The sequence below is a fragment of the Carassius gibelio genome, chromosome A8 (assembly GCF_023724105.1).
Source record: "Carassius gibelio isolate Cgi1373 ecotype wild population from Czech Republic chromosome A8, carGib1.2-hapl.c, whole genome shotgun sequence".
Taxonomy (NCBI): Eukaryota; Metazoa; Chordata; class Actinopteri; order Cypriniformes; family Cyprinidae; genus Carassius; species Carassius gibelio.
Genome location: NC_068378.1, coordinates 21,926,813 through 21,945,099, shown reverse-complemented (window position 1 = coordinate 21,945,099; position 18,287 = coordinate 21,926,813). Strand labels below are relative to the sequence as shown.

General features: G+C 34.9%; 1 protein-coding gene across 5 annotated transcripts; it reads right to left on the bottom strand.

Moving 5' to 3' along the window:
- Positions 1-1,073: 1,073 nt before the first annotated feature.
- LOC128018881 (N-acetyllactosaminide beta-1,3-N-acetylglucosaminyltransferase 3) lies at positions 1,074-15,311 on the bottom strand. Of its 5 annotated transcripts, none has more exons than XM_052604726.1 (4): positions 15,177-15,311; positions 14,690-14,841; positions 10,432-10,489; positions 1,074-3,039 (listed from the first exon to the last, which is right to left on the bottom strand). In XM_052604726.1, the coding sequence occupies exon 4, from the start codon at positions 3,029-3,031 to the stop codon at positions 1,919-1,921; it is 1,113 nt and encodes a 370-aa protein (XP_052460686.1). In that variant the 5' UTR covers positions 3,032-3,039; positions 10,432-10,489; positions 14,690-14,841; positions 15,177-15,311; the 3' UTR covers positions 1,074-1,918. The 5 variants fall into 5 exon arrangements, with proteins under 5 accessions (XP_052460686.1, XP_052460687.1, XP_052460685.1 ...); XM_052604727.1 differs by having other exon boundaries at positions 14,695-14,841; XM_052604725.1 differs by lacking the exon at positions 10,432-10,489.
- Between the last annotated feature and the right edge of the window lie 2,976 nt (positions 15,312-18,287).

Genomic DNA, 18,287 nt, shown 5'->3' with positions numbered 1-18,287 from the left:
TGGAACGTGACGTTTGAGATTGCGAACTGTCAATCTGTAACTTTTCAGGACGTGCAGAAGCAAATACATTCTTGTGGGTTAAAATAAACTCATCTTCAAGTACAGCTGCATGTGACAAAGTAGTCACCTGTTCAATAACTACTAATCATACTAATCATTGACTACTAAGCGTTCAGATAAGCATCCCTTAAATTCCTCTAGCAATATCAACTCCCTTAAGGAGTAAAAATCACTCACTTTACTGGCAGCGCACCATTTATCAAACAACACTCCCTTCTCCCTAGCAAATTCCACAAATGTTGGTGTAGGACTCTTTTTGTATTTCCTAAAACGTTAATGCTCACTTCATGAACAAAAGCCTGCCCACCCATGGAATTAGGAAACAAACAGAGAACTTGTTTTGCTTTGTGTAAATTTAATTTGCACAGTTGGATGCTCTTATGTTCATGCATACTGAAAATTAGACTTGTTTCAACAACAGGAAAAAAGACATGTCAGACAAACACCACACTAATACAGAAACATAACATTGTGTAGTAAGCATAAGAAAACCCTGACAAAACTGCATTATTTGCTTTAATATTATTTGCTTTCCTAAGATTTAGTTTTTGCTAGGTTAAATCACCAAACAGCAGCAAAAAGTCCACTAACAATAAGATGGAAATCCCCAGATTTACAATCTACCTCAGTGTTATAAACATGTTCAGTCTCCAGAGATAAAAAATACAGGTTCCCGGAAACTGAATCAACTGAATTTAAATAACATGACAAATAAACATTACTGACATTAAATCTAGCCAAGGGATTGTTCACCAAAAAAAAAAAACAATCGCATACAGGTTTGGAACAACATGAGGGTGAGTGAATAATGACATCATTTTTATTTTTCGGACACCTATAACTTTAAGAATTATAACTACATCTCAGTTTTATAAATAAGCTGACTGGCAAAGCTATAGCAGCGTTGAGGTACTGGAGTTATGTAAGAGTGAACTGCTCTGAGTGAGGGTCGTACTACAGTGGATAAAACAGCAAAGCAAACAAAGTCGCATCTACACAACCAACACCATGAGTAGATGTACATTATACCACATTTTATTATTATTTAACCTTTGAAGGCCGTATTTGGTATTACTAATACCAACTGTTCCAGACAATTGAGTTTAAAATATAGTATTTCAATATAATTTAGATTCTAAAGCACATTGACGTTTACAGTCTGGAGAAATGTAGGTCAGAACAGCAGTATTCATTTTCTCCTCAAAACAAAGTAAGTTAAATGTAAAATGCAGAAATATGCCAAGACGCATAAGTATCCTTCAATTATTTGTAATTTGTTACAATATGGCACCGTACACCTTGTACACTTGCTTTTTCAGCAATCATTTTGCATAGAGAATCCAAATTCATTCTTATATATTGCACATCTCAGACAAAAAAGTTACAAATGCTATTGGTGAAGTGGTACACTTTTAAAAGATACTAATATGTAGCATTTACAGTAAGACACTAATATCCACCCTTTAGGGGTAAATAAAGTACAAAAGTATACCTTTTGGAAAGGTACTGCCCCAGTGACAACTTTTCAGTGACAATCTTTTTGTCTCAGAGTGCATTTAATTCCCCTGATAAAATTCGATTTTAAAGAGAATATAGATGTTTCTATACATCTATATACTGAGAAGCACTTTCAGGTTGCTTAAAAACAAGCATAAAGACCACGAAGACTATAATCACAATTTCTGAGAAAGGAATCAACCACCCTTTATGGCTGAAGTGCAATAGACCACTATTTTGAATTTTTAAAAGGCAATCATTTTGCCATGTTTTAGAATGTTTTAAAAAAGTATTGCATTGTCCAGCAAGCTATTATGTTTCCCTTTTAAAGTAATCACACTCCCTGTTAATTTGTGAGTCTTTATAAGGATTTTGTGCTTCCACATTGCAAACGTGGGTTTTGTATTTCATTCCACATGACAAAAATCATGTGCGGCAGAAATCTGTGGACTAAAATGATTTCTCTGTAATAGCAAGGGTGAAATTTGTCTACGTTTGCAGCAGGGATATGCAGACCAGCAGTCCTTACACCAAGGTGGGATGTAGGTTTGAGGCCAGCCTTTTGCAAACACATGCCCATGTAAACATCATCAATGGGCAGCAGATATATAGAACGAGACATGCTGTAGATTGTTTTGGCCGTGAAGCCTGAGAGAAGAAAGCCTCCTCCGCCACAGTACGGAGGATAGCTTTCAGACTCCTGAACCTGCACCGGGATATAGTATTTACTTGAAGGATGTCTGATAGGACCTACGTTCTGGATGAGGTGCCCTGTAAAGAGATGTTTACTTCCATCATTGCCCGTCTGACCTTGAAGATACTCAACCATGTTAAACGTATTAGCAAAAATGTCATCGTCTCCATTTAAAAGAAATCTGGTGTGTGGGCACCATCTTTCCATCCACTCTAAGAAAAGGATCTGCTTCAGTGTGAGGTTAAAGAAAGAATCATTGAAGTCCCACTGTAAAATGTCCTTGTTCTCACTGTTCTCCAGCTTCAGTAGTTTATTCAACCTTTGCTTCTCAAAGCCAGTTCCACTTGTTCCGATAATGAAGACTCTCCGGATCCACACACCTTTGTGCAATCTTTCTTTAGCCCATGTTTTCCGCAGAACTTCTCGTCGATCGTAATTCTCTGGAGAACTCTTGATGACCAGCAGAAGGAAGACATTTGCAGAGTTTTGTGGTCCGCCACACTTATTAGGCAGGTCAAGAAGCATGGGAAAACTCCTACAGTGTTGGTAAAGCAGGAAGTCTTTAATATGATTTGGCAGAGTAGAAAATCCATTCACATCATAAGCAGACATATTCTGCTGACAATCCGGATACACAGGCTGGATGGTTTCGTATCTGGGGAAACTGTCTTTGCTCTTCAGTGTCACTTCACTTTCAAAACTGTTTTTGTTCATGATAATGACCAGGCATACAACACCTGTCAGAAGTAGCACTATCATCTGAAAGATTTTCCTTCTCATCTTTGCACCTGTTTAAAAACAGAGAGACAATAGATTTTAATATTTCTCAAATACATAAGTGTTTGAAGTTTGCCAAGAACTTTACAACATGAATCAGAGTACAAAACAAATTTGGGAAAATAATTACTAAATAATTTGAACTAATACTCAAATTTAAAACAAAAGTGCATGTATGTGTGTTTGTTATAGAACATTCAGCAGATGTTGACACTGGGGACAGGGGGGTCATGACCCTTGCATTTTTGAAAAGACAGCAATCAACCCCCGCACTTTTTATAAGGGAAAATTATGGCATTATTTTACTGGAACATGTAGAGCGCATCTTTGGAATTAAGAGCTTTTATGATATAAAACCTATAGAAATGGAACATAGATTTTTTTTATTTAACATTCTTACAGCTTCACTGAACTCCTTTTAATAATAGTTTAAACGTTACAAAGTTCTTTTTTAAAGAAATATTGAAGGCTATGATATGGTTCATTTAAAAGAAAACGAAGTATGTCCATGGGTTTGCTCACTGAATTTTGCCATCAACTGATCAGTGTTCATAAAATGCTCAGAAATCAGTGAATTTCTCAAACTTCATGATGTTGTGGATAGGGTTGGGTATTGTTTGAATTGAATCCATTTAGATTCTTATTCTGCTTATTGATTTCAATTCTTATCGATCCCAGTTTAGATTCTAAAATTCTAAAAAGTAAAAAAGTAAAACATTTTAACCTGTGTTCATTTAGCCTACTTATTGATCATTTGTTTGCAAAAATAAAAATAAATAAATAAATAAAATAAAATATTTTCACATTTATATATTTCCTTGACCAGTTTTTAGCCTTAGTACACAGTAAAAAACGTTGGGTTGTTTTTTAACCTAACCGTTGGGTTCCACATATTGGGTCAATGTGTAAATTTGTTGGGTAATTTTTTTTTCGTCGTTGGGTTATTTTTAGTTACAACCCAGCTGTTGGGTTAAATATGTTTCCCTCTTCACTCCAGTTCAAATTTTAATGGTCCAGTCAGCGACTCAGCGGACATCAACAGCAGCCTGCATGATTACGAGGTAAGTAACTGTTAATATAATTGTATGTTATAATTGTGATATCATTAACTGCTCCGGGTGTGTGCTCACAGTGTGTGTGTGTGTTCACTGCTCTGTGTGTGTGCATTTCGGATGGGTTAAATGCAGAGCACAAATTCTGAGTATGGGTCACCATACTTGGCTGAATGTCACTTCACTTCTTCACTTAAGTAATGTGTACTGATACGTTTATTGTAATTTTTTATGCATTAAAAAAGTTTTAATTCCCTTTAGTCCATTTTTCCCCCCAGACAATCAGATCGATGGTACATGAATGCTGTTCCTGTTTGTTCGCTAGCATTAATACATAAAAAGATTAGCTGCAAAACCGTTTAGATAAGTAGTTCTTAACGTTAATAAAAATGTATGGTGAAATGTGAAAGTTTGACTAAATTATTAGAATCAAGCTAGAAAAGCCGCACGTACCATTTATCGGATCGGACCAGTGAATGAAGCTGCTCGAGCTAAGCTCACACATCAGTCATGCAACAGACAACAGACTCCATGAGAATCGTTTGAATGAACCTGCAATTTTCTGTTATAAAAGTTCTATACCCAGACGAAAGTAAAGAGCGCAATCATGAGGCAATCCGCTTTTCAGCGGAAATGTTATACCAGTTCCCCAAATTTACATAACGTTAATGTTACTCCTACAACAAACCTTTAAGAGGGGAGCGTAAAAAAGAAATATTTGTCATAGTGCACCAGCACTAATTAATTGTACAGTAAAAGTGTTTTTATGTAATTTTTTTTAAAAGTGTTCATTCATTTTGGATATTGTTATGCATCTATTAGAATACCCTATAATTGCAGCCATTTTTCTTTAATGAAGCTAGACTGATTTACATGTTTTTAAATGTGTTGTACTAAATGTGTTTATACTTATGTTTTAGACAGTGGACTTTTTCGTGAAGGAAAATTTGCAACAAGAGAACCTCTGCCTGTTAATTGAAACATTTCAAGGTTACAGTGCCCCGTGTAGTCAAGTCACATTTATGTCTTTTGTATAAGACACTTGTTGTACAATACAAATAGTTCCAAGAAGATATTTCAAAAAAATTCAAAATTCATTTTTGGGTGAATTATCACTTTAACCAATTTAAATTCGCTATAGCTTTTAACTCATTTAAATTCACTCATTTGTAAAGTGAGTGTATCAATGAAATATCATGAGAATGCATGTTACTTTTTTTTTGTTCTTTTAAGGTTGGCACTAATATAGTGCTGTACTTGAATCACAAGACAATCCAGAATCCACGTCCTGGTGCTTGGTGACAAGGAAAACTCCTCCCAAGTTTTTATTATTTTAAACGGGGAGGCGATGGAACAGAAGACAATACTACAAGCAGTCGATCTGTGTTTCAAACATTTCTTTGTATATGACATCTACTACCCAAAGCCCTCTGCTCCCATTTTAGAGTTTTTGTAACACACAGTCTTTAATAGTCTCTTCTGCACACTGTCTCTTCCTTAAAAACTTTGTATTTAGTAAAAAAAAAAACCTTTTTATTTCATTGATCATCAGTAGGTCCAGCAGCTAGCATAATATTACTTGATTTTATGTACATTTTATTTGAAAGTGAAGTTGTGACATTTGCCAAGTATGGTGACCCACACTCTGAATTGGTGCTCTGCATTTAACCCATCCAAGTACACACACACACACACACGCACGCACACGCACACACACACAGCAGTGTGCAGCTGTTACTACACAGAGCCGTTGTTAATAGAGAAGATGCGCAAATCAACTTCATTTTCAGCGTTTTTTGGCGTATCTTCTCAGTTAACAACGGCTCTGTGTAGTAACAGCTGCTCTATGTGAAATCACGCACCTGATAGAATTAACAGCTGATTAGAGAACCGGCTTTACTGACGAGATGCGCATTAACGATCGGCCGATCGTGATCGGAGCACCCCTACAGAATACTCAAATATCTAAATTAATAAACAATCGATATCTGTGATCAGCTTTTGATAGAAATATTGCCTAAATGTAATGATCAAGTGAAATTAAAGTCAGATTGAACACAATCTAGATTAAAATGTAAAATGAATCCTGATAAATTCAGAAGCACAAGTAAAAGACCGAATATGCATTAAACCTTCGGCCACTGGATTCGGCTTTTTGGGCCGGCGGGTGGATTCTTACACCTTTCTTTCTTGGGCAGCATTATGAAAATCTGTTCACATCATTAAGTGGGAGCATGTTAGAATAAGCCGTTGCAAAATTTGATTAGGAGTAAAATAATTAGGGTTGACTTTTAACTTTTATAAAGAATATATATTTGGATTTGAGACTTAAGTCTTTGCAAATTTAAATATCTTCTTTTTGCACCAAGAGCTTGTAACACTCCAAAGAGAAAGGAACAATTTTAATTGGATATTATGACCCCTTTAACCTGCTTAGTTTTACTAAAATGGTTTAGTGCAACAGATTTCCACGCAATTTTCTAGTAATGTCAACTAATTCAGGTTGAGTGAAAGAAATAACTCGACACAACAGGTACCAAAGTGCCAGGGGGTCCACAAAATAATTTGCTATAAGCTACCCTATTTTCTGGACTGTGAGTCATGTTTTTATCCCGAAACTTGCTGCGATTTTTTCCAAAGTAAGAATGCATTTAATGTCAAATAATCTAAATGTAGACTTTTAAAAGTAAGCGAGTCAGATGTGTTTTGGTTCGTTTGTGGAGCGTGTCAGAAATATACAAGGAGCATTCTCTTTTTAAAGTAATTTAAAATTTAGGGAAAAAAAAGAAGAAGCTTTTTTTAGTTTTGAAAAATGTCCTACTTTTATCTGTATGACTATAAATGACAAAGTATTGTTTCTGCTGCTAAGGAAATCAATCCTAGTGATCGCGCTGGCGCATAGCTTGCTCACACAACACATTCTGGCAGTGCTAACTTAACACGCTGCCCTCATTATTAAAGTAAATCAGTCAGCCAAACATATTAAAAGTTATTATGCTTAATTTTAATTTGTCTGTTGTACATTAAAGGGTGTCATTACCTGTCTACTTGCTGTTATTCCAAACAATTTTCTCCACATGTGAAGGATGCAGATTTATTTTTATATTTATTTAAGACCTGACTTTAGCATGAAGCCTTAGTTAGCATCCAAATGTAATCGCAAAAAATTGGCACTTAAGAATGTGAGATGCACGAGCCCAACATTAGTGCAGATTCAGATTTGATTCCAATACATTTGTTGAGGCTTGGCGTTTAAAATAAAGGTTGTTTTTTTTTTGTAGGTTAGTGTATATATATAGAGAATGCACAATGACTTTGCTTTGGAAGTTTAGTTGGCGGAGTAAATAAAACTCACCATTTTGTTTGACGTCATTATTCAATAGGCCTACTCAATATCTATGAAATAAACTAGATATATATACTTAATACTTAATATATACTTAATTTCTAATACCATTCACCATGGAGAGAGCAGAGGTATTAATAGTATTCATAATGTGAACACTATAACAACGCGGAGAGAAGGCACAAGGACTTTGCTTTGGAAGTTTAGTTGGCGGAGAAAATAATACTTGAAGTTTTTTTTGACATCATTTAAAATGCCTACTCAATATTAATGAAATATACTCAGCTAATACAAAGTTATGACTGCTGTATTTACACTTCAATATCCTACCGGTCTGCACTTGACTGTGCATTTATCTGCTTAGATAATTTGTGAACTATACAACTCACAATGATGTTGTTAAAAAGCCTTATCATCTGCTTTTTTGGAACACACACACACAAAATAAAAAAATTCCTGCTTGCACTTTCTCATTTTACATTTTATTTTATGTGTTGTAAAATAGTCCTTTGCAATTTGTGCCGTAGTATATTCCAGAGGTTCTTCTGAAGGCATAGCCTACTGTAGGTTTTGTGAGAAACAACCCAAAATGGTAAGTTATTAGCCTTAATTTAAGAAATTCTTGTGTTGCAGTTCAGTATGCAAGTGCGCAGCAGTTCACACCCTTTAAACACGGCATGTGTTCTTTTGAGATAAAAGGGGTACCTTAAAAGGATACTCCACCCAAAATAGAAATTAATATAATGACTGCAACGCTTCTTTATTTCAGGCATTAATATGAAGGTAATATGAAATGAAAATGTCATCAAAACTTTCATGGCCGAAATGTGAGTTTACAGGTATGCTTTAAACACCATAAATTATATAAAATATACATTATTCATTATTCACGAGTTCACAACTACGTATATTAATACCGTAAGTTTATGCGTATTTGGCGTGCTGTTCGGATGGAGGGCTCCGAGCTCGGGATGTGGCCGAACCCAGAGTACTCCCCCCGGTTGTGGTAAGAGTAGATGGATCTATAAGTGAGGAGAAATGGGGTGGAGAAGGGATGCTGAAAACTGTCAATGAACAGAGATAGGTTCTGCTGTTATTTATACCTTGTCATGAGTTGATTACTGATTGGTCTCCACTTGTGTTAATCAGGTTAATGAACTGCGACTGTTCCTCCCGAACTTTGTTATAAAACAGCATTTAGTAGATTGAAAAAACACTCTCAAAAAGCATGTGTTGATTTTTCACAACCATTTTGCCGAACTATAAACACTATTCCCCTGCTTTAACAAATGAGTCAGATTTAGTTAACTGTTCCTGCAAAACTCTACACACAAATCCCTATATTTCTTAGTGCTTACACCTTGTGGTCATTTAAAAAGCACTAGCATAGCATTCAATATATTTCACTCAAGCATGCACAGTTTGAGCTCAATTAGCACACAATTACACAAGTGGAAACACTAGAAGTCAAAATTGATCACACACCAATCCTAACCTTCGATGGATAAAGAGCCAAAGTCAGCTTACAATTTTTTTCTCAGTGGCTTTGGTGGATTTCTAAAATCAGGAATTAAAACTAATTAAAACTACTTTTTCAAGCTCCACATTATTTAGTCACTTGTGCACAACATAAGATAAGTTGTGATTGCTTAGTTACATCCCTGCAACTAACTATTCTTTTCTATTTCACAATGATATTGTAATGTGTATTTTTTGGGGGGGGGGTTCAGACCACTTGTAAAACTGTAACTGTGGATCATATCCAGTCTTTTTCAATCAATATCCCACATACAATAATGTATAAATTTGTACTTTTGAAAATGAATATATGGAATACATAAGAAGTGCAGCCTAACTCATCCAAACTGTTGTGCAACTTCTTTGTCCAACTTTTGGTGCAGTGTTATATTGACATATCTTGTTTGTGAACAATGACACAAGGACATCAGACATGTGGGAGGATTTTACCCCCGCTGCCTGGCCAAGGCCAGTAAAAGCTGTGATGTTCAAGTTCTTTGGCCTGTTCCAGACCAAAAACGCGATTGGGGCAGAATAATTATTTTTGATGTTGATTGCTGTATTGTACTGTACTCTATGGCCGAAATGTTCGCCGTCGGTGTATGAATGAGTGAGTGTGTGGGTGAATGTGAGGCAATTTGTAAAGCGCTTTGGATGACCATGGGGTCTGTTGAAAGCGCTATATAAATGCAGTCCATTTACCATTATACATTAAAGTAAGGCATAAAACATTTGGGGAGTACCGCACTTATTACCCATTTTTGTAGTATTGTTTTGAATTTATCTCATCAGTGTGTAAAACTGTGTTGAAGGGTGTGTGTTTTTGACTGTTTGTGTGTCCTATCTGAGAGCAAAGTTTGGTTTTTCAGCAAGATAGATCTGTTTTGAGTGTAGAGCTTCATTTTGACCTGAATATAGGAAGTTTGGGGAATTGAGTTAGAAGTTATGGATTTGTGTTTACTGTTTTAAGAATACGAGGCATAGTTTCAAGGAAAGTTTTAAAGCAATTGAGAAAAACTGTAAACTGAGCAGTGTGTATGTGTGTGTGTGTGTTTTCTTGTTTTTTTTTCTTCATGTTTGACTTACTGTATTTTATTATGATAAAGAGGCTACATTTTCAACTGTGTGTGCGCATACGTTGCCGCTGCAATCACTTGAATTTTTATGACTTCTTTTAGTCAAAGACAATCCGAATTGTAAAATGTTTGCCTTTATTTGTGTACATTCACAATAAAAACAAATCTCTGTTCTTTTGTTAAATAAGTCTAAAGAAAAATTGGATGCCACTTTCTGCCGGCCGAAAAATGAACCGAAACTCAGCTACTCGTTGCACAGTTTTCTTAAATTTTCTTACATGATTCAAGTTAAAATATATTTGAGGTAAATGTTGCAAATGAAAACTGTTCAGCTTTCAGGAAATGACTGTCTGTTTTTATCTTGGTCTATTTCAGGAATGGGCCTAATGCTGCAGCATCAATAGCACCCACCTTAATCCGGCCCTGGCCAAGGACAGTGTAGTCTGTGATGTTATAGAGGTTCTTTGGCCTGTTCCAGAACAAAAACAGGATATAGGGCAGAATACTAAGTTTTTTTTATTGTTGTGTGCAGTATTGTATGGCAGTGCTTTCCAAACCTATCCTAGAGGCAACACTGCCCTGCACCATTTGCGTGTCTCCCTTATCTAACAAACTAAAAATATTGTATTGTATTGTACTGTATTGTAAATATTGTAAAAAATTGTATCCAACAATACAAAATGTGCAGAGCAGGAGGTCCTTCAGGACAGGTTTGGGAACCACTGCTCTACAGTACATTAAATTAAGGAATAAAACGTGTGGGGAGTACCACACTCAATACTGGTTTTTGTAGTATTGTTTTGAATTTATCTCATCAGTGTGTAAAACCGTGTTGAAGTATGTGTGTTTTTCACTGTTTGTGTGTTATATCTTAGAGAAGTTAGTTTTTTTAGCAAGATTGAGTTGTTTTGAGTGAAGAGCTCCATTTTGACCTGAACATAGGAAGTTTGGGGATTTGAGTTAGAAGTAATGGATTCGTGTTTACTGTTTGGGAATGCGATTCATAGTTTCAAGAAATGTGTTTAAACAATCAAGAAAAACTGTAATAAGTTGTTGTTGGTTTAGAAACATGTTTCCAAACCGTAGAATATTGCTAGTATTCACACTGTACTTAACCCACACACAGTTTACATCCTAAGCATTAAGTTTTCTTTATATTTCAAAGGCATGAATTTGGCAGTCATTTTTAATTTAGACAACTTTTTTGCTTCCAATGATGTCCTACCCTTATTTGACTACAAATTAAAGAGTATTAAAAGTGAAAGTGAAAGTGAAAGTGAAAGCCGTGACATTTGCCAAGTATAGTAGCCCATTCTCGGAATTGGAGCTCTGCATTTAACCCATCCAAGTGCACACACACAGCAGTGAGTTTTAAACAACAACCCAGAGAAGTAGACAGCTACATTCAGTGTCTGGAGAGCAACTGGGGGTTCAGTGCCTTGCTGAAGGGCACTTCAGCCATGGTTATTGAGGGTGGAAAGGGCTGTTCATTCATTTACTTTATGCTGCAGGTTATTATTCAAGTTAGTGGTTCTAAATAGAAATAAATAAGCGTTAACAGCACATGACATCGTGAAAAACAGGGGGAAATATTAACAGTTGGTGAAACAACTACAGAAAAATTATAGAACTGTTACCTGATCAACCTTGCTTCCTTCTCACTAGTAGGCCCTCTGCTTTGCAGCAGAGAACTATGATATGCTAAGGATAGGATCCCGTGACGCGATTGGTTATTGAATTTGGGATGTAAAAAGAAAATACTCAGCAATGGTGTGTTGATAAATGGATTGGCACATGGTTTGTCTAAAAGCATATTAAAAACACCACATAAACAAATAAACATCATTTAAAAAATGATTTTCACCCCAGGGGGACTTTAAGAATTTGCCATGGAGTGAGGGGGGAGTAAATGTTAATAGTATTCATAAGGTAAACACTATAAAAACGCGGAGAGAAGGCACAAGGAAAAAAAGAAAAGAGAAATAAAACTTGAAGTTTTGTTTGACATCATTTAAAATGCCTAGTTAATATTAATGAAATATACTCAGCTAAGTTATGACTGCTGTATTTACACTTCAATATCCTACCGGTCTGCACTTAACTGTAGGTGCACGTGCACTTTTATAAAATGGCATCATTGACACGTAGTGTTTCACATAAGGAAATTCATGCCGTTCACCAGTCTCTCTCCCATTGAATATTAACAGAGCTCACGGTGCCACTAATTTTGTAATATGCCCTAAGCCATTAAACGTCACGTTTTCTCTGAGCCTTTCGTTTTTCTTAGCATTCTTCTAACCAACATTACTCGTTATGTATATAATAAATAACAAAGGTGTGCTTATTTGCACTCGTGCAGATTTCAATGAAATTGAATCCCCTGAAGCGCATGTGACTGTTATTGACTTGAAAGGCAGATAAACAGTAAACTTCATTCCACCGACCTTCATCATCATCACGTAAATCAAAAATACATAATAAAATAAATAATAAAAAGATTCATAATGCTGTGAAATAGCCTATAACATTTATATATATATATATATATATATATATATATATATATATATATATATATATATATATATATATATATATATATATATATATATATTCAAAGTACAAACTTGATTAATTAACTCAAGGAACTTTTCTTTTTACTCAAGCAACACTGTTAATGTTTAGATTACTATATTTTGACTCTTTACTTTTTAATTTGAACTATTTAGCAGTTTTAATAAATTCTGTATAAACTATATGTGAGTTTGCTTTGTTCTTATTGCATACAAGGTCTGTTAAAAAATAACACACTTGGCACAAATTGTGTAATATACTTATGATGAAAAACACATTGGTTGAGTTACAATGAACACAGCATATCTTGTCATTGACTACACAGAAGTGTGAAACAAACACAGCTTGTGCTTTTTTTAAAATCATTTCTGAGAGTGAATGGCAAGTTGTACTAATGGGCTATTTGGGTTAATTGCATTTTTATTTTGAAACATGCAGTGCTTGTGTTTAGTTAGTATAAATCATAACATAAAGTCGTTACTAGCGCATTGTGCATACACAGTGTACCTTGGACGGTCTGACTTAAAAAGATAGTTCACTCAAAAATGAAAATGTAAAAAAGAGATCATGATTCTCCTACTAACAGACAACAAAAATAGCATTTAATGTACTAAAGGTTCTGACAAAATGTGAATTATATATATCTCCTGAGACCCTATAGATTGCCTGTTGTGCATTTTAGAATTGTTCTTGCTATTTGGGATATGTAGGACCTAATAAGTATAATACCTAAAATTTGTTTTTGTACAGGAAGTAGTTTTCGCAGAAAAATATGTCCTCATGTGAGGACAGTGGGTCTATCATAATGTGAAATGATGCAAAGCACTTTGGTTCACTTTGCAAGCACAGATGCAAATTGCATGTCATGCATCGCACACGGGATTTTACAGTGCAGCCTTGTGCTCTGCATTCATGCATTTCATTCATAAGTTATGTTATGTCCTCCGTATAGGACATCGGGACTTAATGTCTTTAAAAAAAAAGGAAAAGACATGAATGGAAATGCATAGGCAAAAACAATTTTTTTAAATCACGAATACATTTTTAATGTTCAAGATTTTTTATTTTATTTTTTTTAACCAAACTTTGTATAAAGATCATTCTTAACTATGGTATAACATAATGATTCAATATACTATTTTTCTTTCTGCAAAATGTGTGTTAAATTACAATTAATGGGTTTTCTCATTATATACAATGTATCTATAAACTAAATCTAATTTGCATATTAATGTGTTTTTGGGGCAACATGTAATGAAAAAAGAAGTGTAATAATGGGAGTAATAATTGACAAGATTTTCATAATAATATATAATATTTCATAGAATATTGAAATATAATTTCTTTCTCTATTCATTTGTTATGTCTCCAAAAATGCGTAATAAGCATGCGTCCTCATATGAGGCCACAGGGTCTCAAGAGGATATATATATATATATATATATATATATATATATATATATATATATATATATATATATATATATATATATATATATATATATAATTATTATTGCAAAATATGTACCTGGTCTGTGGCATTTCATCTTTTTGAAATCAAGTGCAGAAGTTAAGTGACAATATGCAAATGCTACTGGCTGTATCACTGTTTATATTATACCCACTTTTGCACATAGGCCTACTGAATAGTTCATTTTAAGGTATTTGAAATAGGCTACATTGTCAATTGCAAAGTAAGTTTAATAGTAACTCATTTGCACTGAAATGCATTTTTGAAACTAACCAAAGTCGCCGCAATTCATTGTCGACGTTTTAGTGTTATATATAAAATGTACAGACCTCTTTCGCTCAACTTATATTTCAGACACGAGGATCATACCGAAACATTAAGAATCATATTCAGCTCAAACCCAGACTTACACACAGCTATCTTATTAGCGTTGAGTTTGCAACAGCTTCATTTTCTGAGCGAAATTATCGAAAACCAACAATGTAAACACCCATTTAAACCCATATAAAATTGAAATACTATACTAAAAAGTATTTTCTCCTTCTTGCGGAGAAAAGGTAACAAAGTGACTCGTTTGGTCTGACTCTAAACCAAAACAAGATTAAACCGATGAAAACATCTTACCTTACCGTTCATTAGCGTCTCTGGATATGTTTAGCACAAGTATTTTAGGTTTTGTTCATGTTGAAACGCGGTTGCACAACAACCCACACATCCTGCAGTCACAGTTCAAACTCTCTCGCCCTAATGAAGAAATCCTCGAGTATCCGCTGTCTCTAAAGGAAAAAACGAAAGCATCAAAGATAGACAATAAATAAATAGCGCTTAATAATACCGTTATACGTATACATTCACACACATATAACCTACAGTTAAGAAAAAAAAAATAAGTATAAAAAAATATATATATATAATATTTTATGAACAATTCTGTCTTCTTTCCAACAAATACCAGAAAGAAGCGTTTCAAAAAAAAAAAAAAAAAAAAAAAAAAATAGTAAAAATAAATTGCTCGTGATCATCTGCAGGATGGAAATACTCAAACACTGCAGAGGCACATTTTCTATAAAACATTATTGACAGTATTATGAAACAGGCTACATGCATTTACATGAGGACAGTAGAACAAACTGCAATCATTTGATTTTAGAGCAAAAAATGATTATGGGTGAACATGTCATGCTCGTCTTTGAATAATAATCCTGTTGACAGTAACGTGTAACTCGGCAAAATCTGTGAGGCTTATTTTTAGGTAGAGAGGAAAGAGGATGTAAAACAGGATGTACAATGTGAAGGGAGCAATAGACCACCCCCAAAAGTAAGACTGAAACTTTTCTGTTTAAACTGAAAGTCGGTGGAAGAGGTTTTTCAGTATACACTTAATAAACTGCTTTTGTGTAGTAAAAGCTCATCATATAATAACTTGCCCACCTTTCTGCTAATCTTCAACATGTTTGCATAGCATACTGTTAGATTATACATACAATTTTGTGGAAGTTGTGGCCTAGTGGTTAGAGAGTTTGACTCCTAACCCTAAGGTTGTGGGTTCAAGTCCCATGCCAGCAATACCACAACTGAGCTGCCCTTGAGCAAGGCACTGAACCCCCAACTGCTCCCCCTGCTTTGTGTGTTTGTGTGCACTTTGGATGGGTTAAATGCAGAGCATGAATTCTGAGTATGGGTCACCATGCTGAATGTCATGTCATTTTTTTTATACCATGCTCTCTGCCTTATGTTTCTGTAAATTTGCCTCTCTGCAATCCCTCATCTCTTCTCACTCCTTTTCTTCTGTCTCACTCCCTCCTCTCTTTTGTTTTCTCTCTCAGTACTTCTCTCTATCTCAATGTCTACACACATGCCCACACATGTATGCGTCTTCAGGAGTTCAGATGTTTAGAGGAGGACTTCCCAAAGGTTATTGAGTTTAGACTGACTAAACTGTATAGTTCAGTTGAGAAAAGGTATCCTTCGTCAAGTGTGCTCCTAATATGTCCAGAAATCCCTAGCCATACTTCCATTTTATATAACATCCAGATGTAATCTACACATTTTGGGCTCTAGAGGTAGCAGGAAGGAAAACGCTTGGTTTTCTAGACATTCCTATATGATGTAGTGTACAATTCTTATTGGATAAACCACTGCACCACCCCTTGCAATGCAACTATATAATGAATGGCTCTAATATAAACTTTGAAGAAGTTTGTGAACAGGCAAATTGGCTTCATGTTTATAATTCTTTCCATGCAAGAACTGAGAATAGTCGGGCAACATTGAAAGATAAAGAGCCTAAAAATATTTTTATTTATCAAATGGGGCTTGATTTTTTTCAGGTATTTCTACACACAGGTGAGAAATCATCATTAATGAATTATACTTACTGTCTGTTAAGAAATGGATGGATTTTCATGCCATGAATTTGGACTGTCCTATTTGGCAGAGTGGGTTACGCTCGTCCTGTGTAAGACATACGAGAAGAACAGTATCGGGTTGCAACGACTGTTAATCTGCAGGTTATCCTCACAGTTGTGAAAAGGAGAATAGATGTTTTTTCTAAAATACATTTTTCATTACTTATTTGTAAAAAACGAATGATCGCATCATGAAAGGCTACCTATCTTTGCTACCTATTATCACATAGACATATTCAAAGGTCCTTCCAAGATTGATCTTTAAATGATTTGAGAGATGGTATAGTGAAGTTCTTGCAAGGCACTAAAACAAATAAACGCTAAATTGCAATTCTTCTAATTGTTTATGTATGTCCCTCCCTTGATCTGGACAGGATGGGTGAAACAGCAGTACAGATTCACCTGGCTATTTGCCATTCTAAGATCACCTGGATTTAGTGAAGTTTTTAAATGAATCTACTCTTGCTTAGTTCTCTCTGTTAGATCAATGCACTGCTATTTTAAAAACAAAGCCAAAATTAAGATGGTACTGTTAATTCGATGTATGACAATGTATAGAGCAGAAATGTACTGTATTTAGATGATTTGGCTGAATTTTATATGAAAAGTGGGAGCCACAAGATAATTATATTGATGAATCAATAAATAATATAATGTTAAATAGATGTTTTCAAAGGGATAGCTTGCATTACATCTTATCCTTACACGTAGGAAGTTTGTGTCTGTTATCCCTGGGGGACAGCCTGAAATGTGATACTGTACATTGCAGATATTGAGACTTTAGACAACTAAAATAACTTGTGGTTTGTGATCCGTGAGAACAAGATTGAGTGACTATTTCAAACGGCCATATTCAGCTAATAATAAAAAGAAAAAGAGGAAAAAATAAAAATTCTTGACTGGTTGTCACATGTGAGAATATTTACAAGATTTCAGTCTGAAGTCATAATACAATTCATTATGCTGTTTATAGAAGTATGAAATACAACAGACAGAATAGATTATTATTATTTTCTGCATTCTGCAAAGAAGGAATTGCTTGCTCTTTTCTTGCTTTTTAAAATAAAATAAAGAACCGCTATACATATATTGTCAACTGGATGAGATTCCTTCAATTTTGGACAGTTGCACAAGATGACCTTAACACAGATTGCTTTTATGCACTAGTGGTCAAAGCATACAATGTGGTTCTCTTGAGTGTTCTAGAAGAAACCAGATTAACTTCTGAGACAGCTCCCAATGGCCGATACAACATGATGAAAGAGACATTATGGCTGTGGAGAACAGGAAAAGCTGATGGGCTGATCAGCTACACCCACTGTAGAGGAATCTGACACTTCTGAGAGGGGCTGGAATGGAAAAAGGCTGAGAAATAATGCAGACATGAAAAATCTGACATGAGAAGTAGATACCACCTCAGATTTTCATTTGTCATATTAAATTGCAACTTGATATTGAATAGTTTTTTGTTTTTAACTAACAACACACTGGTTTCTTTTAATAAGCTCCAGTCCAACCCTATGAAAGAAGTGAACTGTTTGGTTGATTTCTCAGTCAGCTAAAACTTGGACTGGATTTAGCATAGGGAGGAGTTACAATGGAATATATAGAGAGTGTAGACTCTGATGTAAGACAGAGCTTCTTGTAAAGCTGATAAACACTTTCCAGGATTCTTATATAACAAACAATTTATTGTCAAAATCAAGTTCCTTATAGCAAAATGTATTTTTCAAGTTTTCTCATTGAAGGGAAAAAACATGTATTAGTTCAATTACCATAATAAATCAAAATTAACTTCAATTACATTTGAAACA